This window comes from Micromesistius poutassou (assembly GCF_964030765.1).
Source record: "Micromesistius poutassou genome assembly, chromosome: 4".
Taxonomy (NCBI): domain Eukaryota; kingdom Metazoa; phylum Chordata; class Actinopteri; order Gadiformes; family Gadidae; genus Micromesistius; species Micromesistius poutassou.
In genome coordinates, this window is record NC_140274.1 from 4,457,703 (window position 1) to 4,470,464 (window position 12,762).

At 43.8% G+C, this 12,762-nt stretch overlaps 1 protein-coding gene across 1 annotated transcript; it reads right to left on the reverse strand.

The window, feature by feature from the left end:
* Positions 1-211: 211 nt before the first annotated feature.
* On the reverse strand, positions 212-1,942 carry LOC311342160 (extracellular calcium-sensing receptor-like; the record flags this gene model as incomplete). Its single annotated transcript, XM_084466995.1, has 3 exons — positions 1,784-1,942; positions 1,225-1,348; positions 212-1,125 (listed from the first exon to the last, which is right to left on the reverse strand). The coding sequence occupies exons 2-3, from the start codon at positions 1,301-1,303 to the stop codon at positions 212-214; spliced, it is 993 nt and encodes a 330-aa protein (XP_084323121.1). The 5' UTR covers positions 1,304-1,348; positions 1,784-1,942.
* Between the last annotated feature and the right edge of the window lie 10,820 nt (positions 1,943-12,762).

The window sequence follows — 12,762 nt, forward strand, 5'->3', positions numbered from 1 at the left end:
TGTTGAATAAAATCTTTACTTATTCAAGATTTTTTTTTTATATGTTGGTCGAACTTATCTGATTAATATTTAAAATTGCTCAGTTTGATCAAGGATATTAAGTTATAAAATGCAGGCAATGTTGTCAATTGTTGTCAATGTTGTCAATTCTATACATCTCACTGACAAATTAATTTATTAAAAACAACCATGACATATAAATGGACTGTTTCTATGATCTTGGTGTGCCTCGTCCCATTAAAGCTTTTTTTGTGTTTTTCTCAGGCTTAAGGAGAATTATGTAACACTTTGGTCCAAATAGGGCCAATAACAGCCCAAAACTAGAAGCTAGAATGGCAAATACCTCTACAGCATCTGCATATTTACCAGGGGAGTTAATATAAGCTGGGATAAAGGCTATCCAAACAGCACAGAAGACAAGCGTGCTAAAGGTGATAAACTTGGCCTCATTGAAGTTATCTGGTAGATTTCGTGCCAAGAATGCAAGCAGGAAACTGAGAATAGCCAGTAAGCCAATATAGCCTAGTAAAACTCCAAATCCAACTGTCGACCCCACTACACACTCAACTACTATCCTGTCACTGTAGTACTCTGTGTTTTCATGAGGAGCTGGTGAGGAAGACACAAGCCATGTTATACAAACTGCTGCTTGTATTAAAGTCAGAAATACGACAGTCCCTCTCTGTTGCATTACCCCAAACCACTTCAGACTACTGTCACCACCTGGTTTGGAGGCCTTGAAAACCGCCAGAACTACCATGGTCTTCACCAGGATACATGAGACACACAGAACAAAGCTGATCCCAAAGGCTGCATGCCTCAACTGACAAGTCCACAGCCTTGGTTGACCAATGAAAAACAAGGAGCACAAGAAGCATAGTTTGAGTGACAGCAGAATGAGGAAACTAAGTTCTGAGTTGTTTGCCCTAACCACTGGTGTGGTCCGATGCCGGGTGAAGATTCCCAAAACAATGGTGCATAAAAGTGCCCCAAATAATGATGCAGTTGTAAAGGAGATTCCCAGGGGTTCCACATAGGAAAGAAATTCCTTGCTTTTGGGGACACATTGATCACGCTGGATGTTGGACCAAAAATCCTCTGGACAGCTGGTACAGTCGGTTGAATCTAACAACAACAATTGGAAGTTATTTGTACTTTTGGTCAGTACTTTTGACGAAAGATGTGCAGTGTATGAACATATATATATATATATTGCAAACAAACCTGTCTCATTGCTTATTTTTCCATCTGAACAAGGGATGCAGTCGAAGCAGCAGACTGGTTCACCTTTCTTTCTGGCCATGCGGGTACCTGGGGGACAGCTCTCACTACACACTGACCTGGGAGGCTAAGGGGGGAATAAGTTGATTGCATTAAAACGTATTTAATATTATGACGAATGAAACATATCCCTGGCAATTAATAGTTTGAAAGCAGACCTTTTTTGATTCAAAATTCCAAAAGATTTTGTCTTCATCAAGGTTAAGATCAATGAGTTTTGCAGCCATTTCTTTAACGTCTCCCACATTTGTAACCTCTGTGCTTCCGTCTGGGAGCCACCTCCAGTTCATCACATCGTAGATTGGCAAAACATCCCCATTCTCATCAAATGACACTTGATCACCAAAATCTGTAGTGAAATTGACCCTTTGCAAATAATATACAAGCTGAATGGCAGGAAAGTAAAGAAGAATAAAGTGTGAAAACAAAATCTCACAAATCTACATTTTCATAAATCACAGGAAAACAAACTTAATATAATGGAATTTGATTGAAAACAGACCTGCCATGGCTCTAGTCCCTGCAAACGTGCACAGCTATGCCCTTTGAAAGGCCCACTCCCTGGAACACACTGCAGATGATCATGTAGGGCATGTGCCAGTGCATATACAGCTTTGTACACATTATACTCTGGCCTGAGGTTAGACAGATCCAGGAATTCAGTCTCTATATTCCTTAGAACCTCATTCCCTGTACATAGTCGTTCTTGAATCTGACCTTCCACCTCCATCCCAGCAGATACAAACTTACACCGAAATATGTTCTCCCAAAACTGCTTCACCTAATGAAGGGGGATTGATAAATAAGGGGGACTAATAAGCAAAAATAAGCAGCCTTGAGATCACATATATATTGAAAGGTGTTTCTACAGGGCAGATAAAAGACTCAATCTGTTAGGTGAAACCCGCACTAAGGTGTTGTCCTGGCTGCTGAGTGTGTCATTGTCGGGGCGTATGGTCAATAGGAAGTCCCTGAGTCCTGGTATCTCCCCTCGGCGGATGGCAATACCCAGAGTGCCTGCAAGAAAATGCATGTAGCTGGGAGTATGGAGCACTTTGGCTGTACTCCAGGCTTCACTGGCCATCCATTGTAGGCCTGTAACATTCTGTTTTACTACCTGTTAATTAGATTGTACAAAGTATAGTTACAGTATTAATCTTTTTTTTTTGTTGCATCTACAGAAACATTAAAGTTTTTCCCTCATTTTATTCTAGCATTGAAAAATCAGCACTAGATTCCTATCTATAACTAAATCACTAACCTCTTCCATGAGATGAAGCATGTTGCTTGGATGTGCAAAAACAGTAACCACAAAGGATGTTGATTTCTTCATTCTGGCGACAATCCTCTGCAGTTCAGCAACATCGTTTCCCCAGGGCAGAACCTCTAGATAAGCCAGACAGCCTCCACCAGACTGCGCCAGGTCTGACTGGAATGAATGGGCGGTGTGGCGACCGTAGTCGTCGTCACTGATCACAAGACCAACCCAAGTCCAGCCAAACCGCCTCAGAATCTGGAGCATAGCTCGCACCTGGTTCAACAATTTTTAGAAATAGAAATAGGTTTTCGAACATTTCCACTAGGCTTAATTCATGTAGACAAATAATGTTCCTGTGGTAATTAAAACTACCTGAAATGCGTCACTTGGAATAGTTCTAAAGAATGATGGGAACTGCCTCCTGTCACTCAGACAGGAACATGTGGCAAAATAACTGACCTTTAAAAGCAAATAATATATATTTATTTATTGTCATGGCCCATATTTGTAATTTATAACATTTTTAACCCTTCATGTTGATTATTTCAAATTCATAATTTAAAGGTAATAACAATCATCAACCAGAAGTTTGACTTACCATTGGTAGACTGTACAAGCTTAGGATGCTAGAAATGGCAATAGTACGCGTTGAGGAAGAATCTCCCACAATACCTAACACAGGAGGATACCCGTAACAACTCTCATTTAATTGAAATGGCTCTCCTCTGCCACTGGTCATAGACAGAGCTGCACGGAATGAGATCCCTAGTTTGACACAGCTATCATATAGACTGTATCCCAACGATATGTTAGGAAGCAGTTTAGAGTTTCTGTTAATTTCATCAACAGCAAATGCCATGGTCTGGGCTTGTCTGAAACCTCGAATATCAAAGCTGAAAAACAATAATAATAATAATAATAATAATACAAAATCTGTGTATAAGCAAAAGTATTACATGTCTTTGGATTGTAAATAGCCTTGATCAACCCCATCCTGGCCAACTCACCCATGGCATATGGGATCATTTGGCTCAGAAGTATAATACAGTTCAGAAGATGCAGTGTAATAGTTTATAGCAAATATCCCTCCTATAATAACATCCCCAAACTTGTGCATTCCATCCAGATTCAATTTTCTCTGGGATGTACAATTGAAGGGACCTGTTAAAGACATATGGGACGAGAAAGAGAACACAAACAAACATACACATATCAACAAGTGTGATTCATTATGAGCCCTCATGACTGCCCTCCAATCTGAACCCACCTTTCTCAAACAAATGATTTTCTAGAACACAATTTTATGAACAGTCAAATGCCCTCCCCTTATTTATTTATTTTTACTAAGCCTATCACGACAAGGTAGACATTTGGGGGTGGGAATTGTACTGCATTACGATAATATGACAGATACTGAATTATGATTCTTAACATCCAACAATTCAATAGTGCCCTGAATGAAAAATTAAAAAAAAAATGTTATCTTGTATAGTTATATAAGTTAGTTAAGTTATTAGTTATATATATATATATATATATATATATATATATATATATATATATATATATATAATTTCATGTGGTTTTTCTGCACTAAAACAGGCAAATTGTTGTGCTTGTGTGTATTGTTTCTTTTAATGATATACATTTTTTGAAGTATATAAATCTAGAGCTACTCAGATACCTACCAAAATATAAAAATATTTAAATACTCCAGTGACCCTAACAATTACCCAAAATGTGTACATTTGCCTATTTTCGACGAAAGGGCTTGTACATCAGATTGCATCATGTTTTGTTTTTTTCGCAATAGTCATCTTCGTATATTTTTGTGATCGCCAGAGAGTTGTAATAATGTCAAATCCAAAATAAACAATTACTTTAAATTAGTTTTACCACATCTCACATGAAAAACGCAATGGCAGTTTCAAACACATCAACAATAAAGACAAATAATTTCATGATTTATTACTACACAAAGACCAAAACACTATTACCAGCAATAACATTTTTATGTATACTTCCGAAATGGAGGCAATCATTGCAGAGTGACGTCACCATGTACAAGCCCTATATATATTACCTAATTTGTTATCTCAGACGTTTGAAAAATAATAAGTGATGCAAAAAGTAGTTGGCATTATGTATATATTCCATTGGTAAAACAATATTGGACGAAGGGAATTTTCTTACCCAGCCTGGGTCTATGGAGCCGCCGAAGTGACATGAAGGGGAAAAAAAAGACAGAAAAAAAAAAAAACTAGGGACGGGCTGGGATGTACTGGGGACAAACACTGACTATAGTTTTGCGAGATCTTGACTTTATTTTGCGAGATCTTGACTTTGATTTGGGCTCAAAGGGCCGGCTGGCGATCGGGGCGGTGGATGTGCCCTGGAGATGGTGGGAGGGCGAGAATTTGATAGGTGTTTGTCCGTGTGTGTGAGGCTGCCGGGGGCGACATGTGCCCTGGAGATAGGGGGGCGGGCTAGAGTGAGAGTGCACGTTGGTCAGTGCTCCGCCGTGCTGCAGAGTGCGGGTTAGTGGTGGATTTCATGATTTGTTTGAATGAATCAGTTCACGTCGGTCAGTTCGCCAAGAAGAGTCGTTCATTCGTTCGCATTTCCGGTAGCGGTGAATCATGATTCTCAGTCACTGAGTCGGTCAGACTCGGCTCCTCCCTCGTTCTCGTTCAAACGAGAGAACAACGAAAACAAGAACTACAGGTGTGGAGCCTCACCCAGCCCCAGAGTCTAATGAGTCTGACTTGGGCCAGGGCCCCGTTTCCCGAAAGCATCGTTAGCCTAACGACGTCGTTAACACCGTCGTACGATCATCGCAGAATTTTCGGACCGTTTCCCGAAAGCATCGTTACGTAACGACGTCGTTAAAACCCTCGTAGCTAACGACGCCTACAGGGGTACTCGTTAAGCACTAGGATGCATCGTTACTATAGCCTCAGTGGAGTCACCAGCTGGACGTTCCGTGTATTGGATGTGTTTTATTAAAACACGTCATCCAATACCACTGAATGTCCAGCTGGCGCTATTTCGCAATACCCCAAAAACAGTGGTTCCCGCATATATATTACTCGTAGACTACTGTTAGATTTAAACAGCAAAGACAGAGACATGTTAGAAGTCAACACAAATATAATTTATTGCAGCAATTTAAAATTCCAAAAATAAATGTAGGCCTACCGATGAAACGCCACATCACAAGGCAACCCTATCACAAGGCATATAATAAAATCAAATGATTCCGTTGCTCGTGTGGGAGGTCGCTTGCGAGCGGCACTTGCTGTCTCCCTCTGATTTTAATTCAACCATCGTGGTTAAAATGTCCTCATATTGATCAATGACAGAAGACATACTGTATATGAATCATGCTGAAACCAGCGGGTGTCGGATAATTTCTGCAGGCGTTTTTTGTTGATTGTTTGACATAAAGCACTGTAGGCGCGTCGGTGAGGCTGTGATGAAGTTCACTATTTATTGGACCGTGTCTAGACAGTTACGAACTCCCTAACCTTAGTGGGAGTGCACAATCGCCAAGTTGAGAGAGTGGTTTTCTGTACGTAGAATGCTGCTGGAAACTGTGCTGCGATGCGTGCCATTCCCGCTTACATTTCCCGCACCATCATACCCCCTGCCCAACAATATGGGCAGGAATCGATCTAGACCAGCAACAGCAATAGCCATGTCAATGCCTCTGCGTTTGAATGATAATGAATGGAACGTTGCATTTTTAATGTTGACACCAAAGTATCTAGAGAGTGCGCGGCGCGTCAATCACTTAATGAATGAATGAATGAATGAAACGGAATGCAGGAATCAGAGAAAGTCTGCCCTCTTTGCGGCGCAAGCAAAGCATGTTTCAGAAATCAGCACATTTAAATAAATGCTATAGGCCTAGTTGTCACACAGACACATGCTATTTTTAATTTTTTTAATATGGAATTATTTCAGGGGAGAAAATGCCGTGTAACAATGTAGCCTACGCACGGTGCGGTCGGGATTAGGACTGATATGTCGGCCTAGACCTAATAAATTGAGTTTTAATATTTGTAGCATTCATCTTAGTCTATTCTTTTCGTAGGCTACTCTGCTGTTGGCCTTGATGGGGAGATATTTTTTTGCTGCCACAAAATATAGTTGAATCCAACAACAATCCTGCGTCTCCCCCTCCTACCGAGCCCATTTCAGCACCGTGTCAGTAGACAGCTACAATCCTACGACGTCGTAAGAGCAGAGCACGCGCGTTCATGTTAAGATGAGTTTCGGGAAACGCTCCCCTAAAATTAACGATGCTGCGTGAGATCCATCGTACGATGGATCGTACGAGCGTGGATCCATCGTTATCAGGAAACGGGGCCCAGGTATGGCTGTTTAAACCAGCCATTAACCACACATACTTCACATAGCCCCCTCCGAAAAAAACATAAAATACTATAAACTGAACTCTGAACAGGATACCATACCTATTGTAGTATAATTAATGAAGTATGTAGTGTGTAAGTTAGACAGTAGGGGCAGACGTGGGAGAACGAGGGATGAGCGAGTCACGCATGTAAGATGTAAGACGATGAGAGTTGGCAATAAAATAAATAGAAGAAGACGATTCATTCATTATTGGACAGCACAACATTTATGGCGACGAGGATTGTTGGATTGACTGAAGGACCTTCCAGATGCCGAGAAGAACAACACAGATTTAACGTTCAGAACAGCAACGTCGAAAACTTCTAGAAAGACTAGCCAGATAGGTACGTAGCAAGATGGAAGATGCTAACTGTTACGCCCGGCTCAGGGCACAACACAAAGAGAGGCAGGACAACTGTTTCAATAATACAATAAATGATATTTATTGAAAGTGTAGAAAAAAGGTTATCTAGGGGTATTAAGTAAATAATGTATGGATGCATGTCGGTCGTATGTAAGTGGTCAAACGTGGAGTGGAATGCGGTGTGTCGGAAAAAGTGTGCTGAACGCAAGAGAGAGAAAGAGGCAAAGGAGGGTGAAGGCTTTTATGCTTACACCGGCGCCAGGTGAGGCCAATCATCCCAAATTGGTCTCCCCACTGCAGGCCGGCAACCTGAAGCCGTGTGGCCACCACAAGAACAGCAGGCAGCCCGCAGGGGAGCAGAGGGGCGTCACACCTCCCTCCCCAAAAAGGTTTCCACTCAGAAACCTAGGGAAACATCAAAAACAAAACAAACAAAAAACCCCTCTGTGACCCCGTTCCATCTCTGGGTCGCCCCAACACCCGGGTCCTTGGACACTGGGGAGACAAAAAAAAAGAGAACAGGTCACAGACAATAGCTTATGCTCGAGAAAGAGCATCTGCAATGACATTTTCAACACCCTTAATATGCTGGATGTGTAAGGGATAAGGCTGGAGTATAAATTTAAATTAAAAAAAAACTGGACAGCCAGAATGAGCGCCAGTGCCTCCTTCTCGACTGTTGAGTAGGCCAGTTGTGGGCGGCTAAATTTCTTTGAAAAATAACAAACAGGATGGTCTACCCCACTCGGGCCTGACTGTAAAAGGACAGCACCTGCCCCACAATCACTGGCGTCGACAGCTAATTGAAAAGGTTAATCAAATCTTGGAGCAGCCAAAACCGGACCAATGCCACAAATGCCTGCCAGGACGTAGTTTATGAGGCGCTGAAAAGACGCAGGTGCATTTCTGACTCCAAAAGGCATTACTGTATATTGCAGCAAGTTATCTGGGGTGACAAAAGCAGACAACTCTCGGGCATGGGGTGTTAAAGGTACTTGCCAATAACCCTTGAGGAGATCGAATTTACTAACAAAAATAGCCGCTCCGACGCAATCAATGCAGTCATCCACACGGGGTAAAGGAAAACAGTCAGGTTTTGTGACTGAGTTTAGTTTCCGGTAATCTGTACAGAACCGGTGGGACCCATCCGGTTTACCCACTAACAAGCAGGGAGAGCTCCACGGACTAAAACTGGGTTTGGCCAAATTGTTTTTCAATAAATATTCCACCTCCTTCCTCAGAATGGCCCTCTAAGTGGGATTTGCCCTATACGCATGCTGTTTAATAGGCCGTGCTGAGCCTACATCAATGTCATGTTGAATGACCGTGGTACGGCTTGGCACTTCTGGAAAAAGGGATGGGAATGCCTTCACCAGCTCAACAATGTCAGTACTCCTTTTACTACTCTCCTTTTCAGATAAATAAGAGAGATGCTTACAGAGGTCTGACAGTATCGCAGAGTTCTGTAACCGCCCCTCTGTAACCTCATGGGAGGGCACGGTCACGTCTTCATCAACCTCACAATCATAATTCCTGTTCTCCACCGGAGACGACACAGTCAAAGATCTTCGAACACAAGGTGGACCTACTGGAGGAGTCACTAAGCCTACAGGTTTTGAAGGGATATAACACTTTAAAAGGTTCACGTGACAAACCTGTGACTTCTTTCTCCGGTCCGGTGTGCTAATCACATAGTTGTGATCAGACAGACACTTGATAATAGTATGAGGTCCTTAAAATCTGGCCTGAAATGGACTGTTTATGATGGGCAGCATGGCTAACACCTGAATTTGCGTTCTTGTCTGTACTTGTTTACTTGCGTTCTCGTGAAACGTCATCAATCATAGCCCAAGTACTGTTCCAATTCAAAGTACGCATCAAGTCAAGTACAGTCGTAAAACCCGGAAGTGTTCTCGATGTGTTCTTAAACTGGCCGTTCCCATCAAGGATGCATTGGAGGTGACTTGTGTGGACTTGTTAAATATCCCAGAATGTATTTCGCATTCCCATGTTTTAAAATATTAGTATGTAAGCTATAATAATATATAATATAAAAATATATAACAAAAATGAGCCTATTCATTCAAAATATTTACATACTATTTTAAAATGAAAGAGGCTGGGGTTTTGTTTTATATAATTTGCTTATATTGTTCAGTAGTATATGCCTACATGAGGCCGTATAGCAGTTAATAGCTGAGGTGGTGACGACATCGAGTCAGCTGCTGTTCCAATTGCAGGTGCATACTCCCGTCCTCGGAAGTCCGGACTTGCCAAGTACACACTTCCAAGTCCGTTGTTCGCGTACTTGGTATTGAGAAACGGCTCATGATTTCTCGTGGTCCATCTTGGATCGGACTGCATCCCCTGGCTGTAGGGCACCATGGCGGCGGTTGGAGTAGCCTGCTTAGCCTTCTCACTCCCATCCTTTCCTTGCACTACAGCTTGGCTAGGCCATTTCGTTTGGAGGTTTCTCTCCACTTTGTCACCACTCGATATCGAGGCGTAGTTGTGGTGGGGAGGGGTTGCAGTTCGGTGATCTGAGGATCTCAACACTGCTCTTTGCAGATGATGTGGTCCTGATGGCATCATTGGCCTGTGACCTTCAGCACTCACTGGATCGGCTGGTAGCGAGTGTGAAGCGGTTGGGATGAGGATCAGCACCACTAAATCTGAGGCCATGACTCTTAGCAGGAAACCGGTGGATTGCCTTCTCCGGGTACAAAATGAGTCCTTAGCCCAAGTGAAGGAGTTCAAGTACCTTGGGGTCTTGTTCGCGAGTGAGGGTATGATGGAGCGTGAGATTGGCCGGAGAATCTGAGCAGCGGGGGTGGTATTGCGTTCGCTTTACCACACCGTTGTGACGAAAAGAGAGCTGAGCCACAAGGCAAAGCTCTCGATCTACCGGTCGATCTTCGTTCCTATCCTCACCTATGGTCATGAGGGATGAGTGATGACCGAAAGGACGAGATAACGGGTACAAGCGGCCGAGATGAGTTTTCTCAGGAGGGTGGCTGGCTTCTCCCTTAGGGATAGGGTGAGAAGTTCAGTTATCCGGGAGGAACTCGGATTAGAGCCACTGCTCCTCGGCTTAGAAAGGAGTCAGTTGAGGTGGTTCGGGCATCTGGTAAGGCTGCCCACTGGACGCCTCCCTTTTGAGGTGTTCCAGGCACGACCAGTAGGGAGGAGACCCCGGGGAAGACCCAGGACTAGGTGAAGAGATTATATCTCAACACTGGCCTGGGAACGCCTTGGGATCCCCCTGTCAGAGCTGGTCAATGTGGCCCGGGAAAGGGAAGTCTGGGGCCCCCTGCTTGAGCTGCTGCCACCACGACCCGACCCCGGATAAGTGGATGACGATGAGGATGATGAGGAGGTTTCTCTCCAGGGTGGGTAGCTTTGTTCTGATCTTTCTCCCCATCAACAGCTCTGCCGGGCTAAAACCGGTAGTGGAGCACTGGGTTGATCTGTAAACCATCAGCGCCATCACAGGATCTGATTGTTTGAGGATTTTCTTTGCTGTTTGAACGGCTCTTTCTGCATGTCCATTGCCCTGCGGATGGTGAGGACTAGACGTGCAATGCTTGAAACCGAGCTGCTTTGCCAGCTCCTGGAACTCTATGCTCGAAAACGGAGGCCCATTGTCACTCACCACCTCGTCCAGAATACCAAACCTGGCGAAGACTGCCTTCAGCTTTTGGATGACTTGTTCACTCGTCATTGAGGGTGTGACATATTTTAATTGTAATATTCCCTAGTGATACATTTTTACTGTAATACTCTCACATAGCCACCGAGCATAGTTTAGAGGTAATCTCCCCTCATAATCGCCAGAGGGCAGCACTGAACACATTTGACAAATTAAGCAGTAATACTCTCACATAACCTCAGAGGGCAGTACTGAGCACATTTAACAAAGTTACAAACATTTACACTAGGGGCAGCAACGGACACACAGAGGAAGTGAGAAAACCATAGAAGAAGTCTACTCTCACCTGTTTAAAAAACTCAGACTCCGCCATTTTAGGTCAGAATCTCTTGGGCGGCGTATCGATTAGATGTAAAGCTTAGAGATGCTCCACGCGTGTTATATACGATCCCTCTCCTTTTGTTTCATAGACGATAGACAATAGATCAATAACCTTAACCAAATAAAGTGAGTTAAAAGTGATCCTGTCTCGGCGGCCTTTCCTGGACTAAAATATCATAACAAGGGCATGTGCAGTATTTCTATGAACCTAGAGTAGTAGTCTGAGATTACGAGGTAGATTTGACCATTGAGTTCACAGAGATCCATTGCAATTCTTTGCCAAGGACGATCTGGAAGTGGCGTTGAGATGAGAGGCTCCTTTCTTTGTGTTATTTTCAGTTCTAGGCACACCTGGCATGATGTGATGAGTTTTCTTATATCTGTAGAGAGTCTAGGCCACCAAACAGATGAGCATGCTCCCTCCCTACATTTTACTAGGCCCTGGTGGCCTTCATGAATCTTTTGTAGGACCTCCTCTCTAATCAGCTGTGGCACGACGATCTTGTTTCCTCTCAGGATGAGGCCGTTGTGCTCTGACAGTTCTGACTTCACTTGAACATATTCTCTTATGCTTGCGGGCACTTTGCTTACGTGTTCTGGCCACCCGGTGTGTATGAACCTTTTGACCGAATGCAGATTGACATCTGATGCAGTCGCCTCCTTGATTTCCTCCAATTTGCTGCTGCTCTTTCCGGGAGCATACTCTGCTACTGGACTGAATCTCATCAGCCTCATGAGCCTCAAGACGCTGACACTGCAGCGGTATGTTGTCCCGGCTATGGCTGTTCATGAGAGGCACTATCAGCTTGTGGTCTGTGACTAGCTTGTCCACAGAGATACCGATGGAACTCCTCACATGTCCACACGCCGGCCAGGCATTCCTTCTCTATCTGGGTGTACCGTGTTTCAGCCTCTGTGAGACTTCTGGAACAATAAGCCACAGGTTTCCACTGTTCCCCATGAAGCTGAAGGAGCATGCCACCCAGGCCAAAGCTATTTGCGTCGGCTGACACAGCAGTAGGCTTGGTCACGTCGTAGTAAGCGAGGACTGGTGCCGTTGTCAACAGCTCCTTGATGTGTTTCAAAGCTGTCTGTTGTGTGTGACTCCATTTCCATGCATTTTTGTGTCTCAGGAGCTCGTATAGAGGCTGCCCCATTGTGGAGAGATCGGGGACAAATCTCCCGAGATAGTTCACCATTCCCAGAATTCTTTTCAGGTCGTTTTTTGGTGGCGGCAGCTGCTGAATAGCTTCAATTTTGCTAGGGTCAGGCCGGATCCCGGACTTATCTATGAGATGCCCGAGGAACCACCGCTGACTCTGCCTGATGGAGTACTTTAACGGTTAAGCTTCAGTCCAGCCGTCTCGAATCGCTGCATGACTTTCTCCAGGCGCAGGTCATGTGTCCACT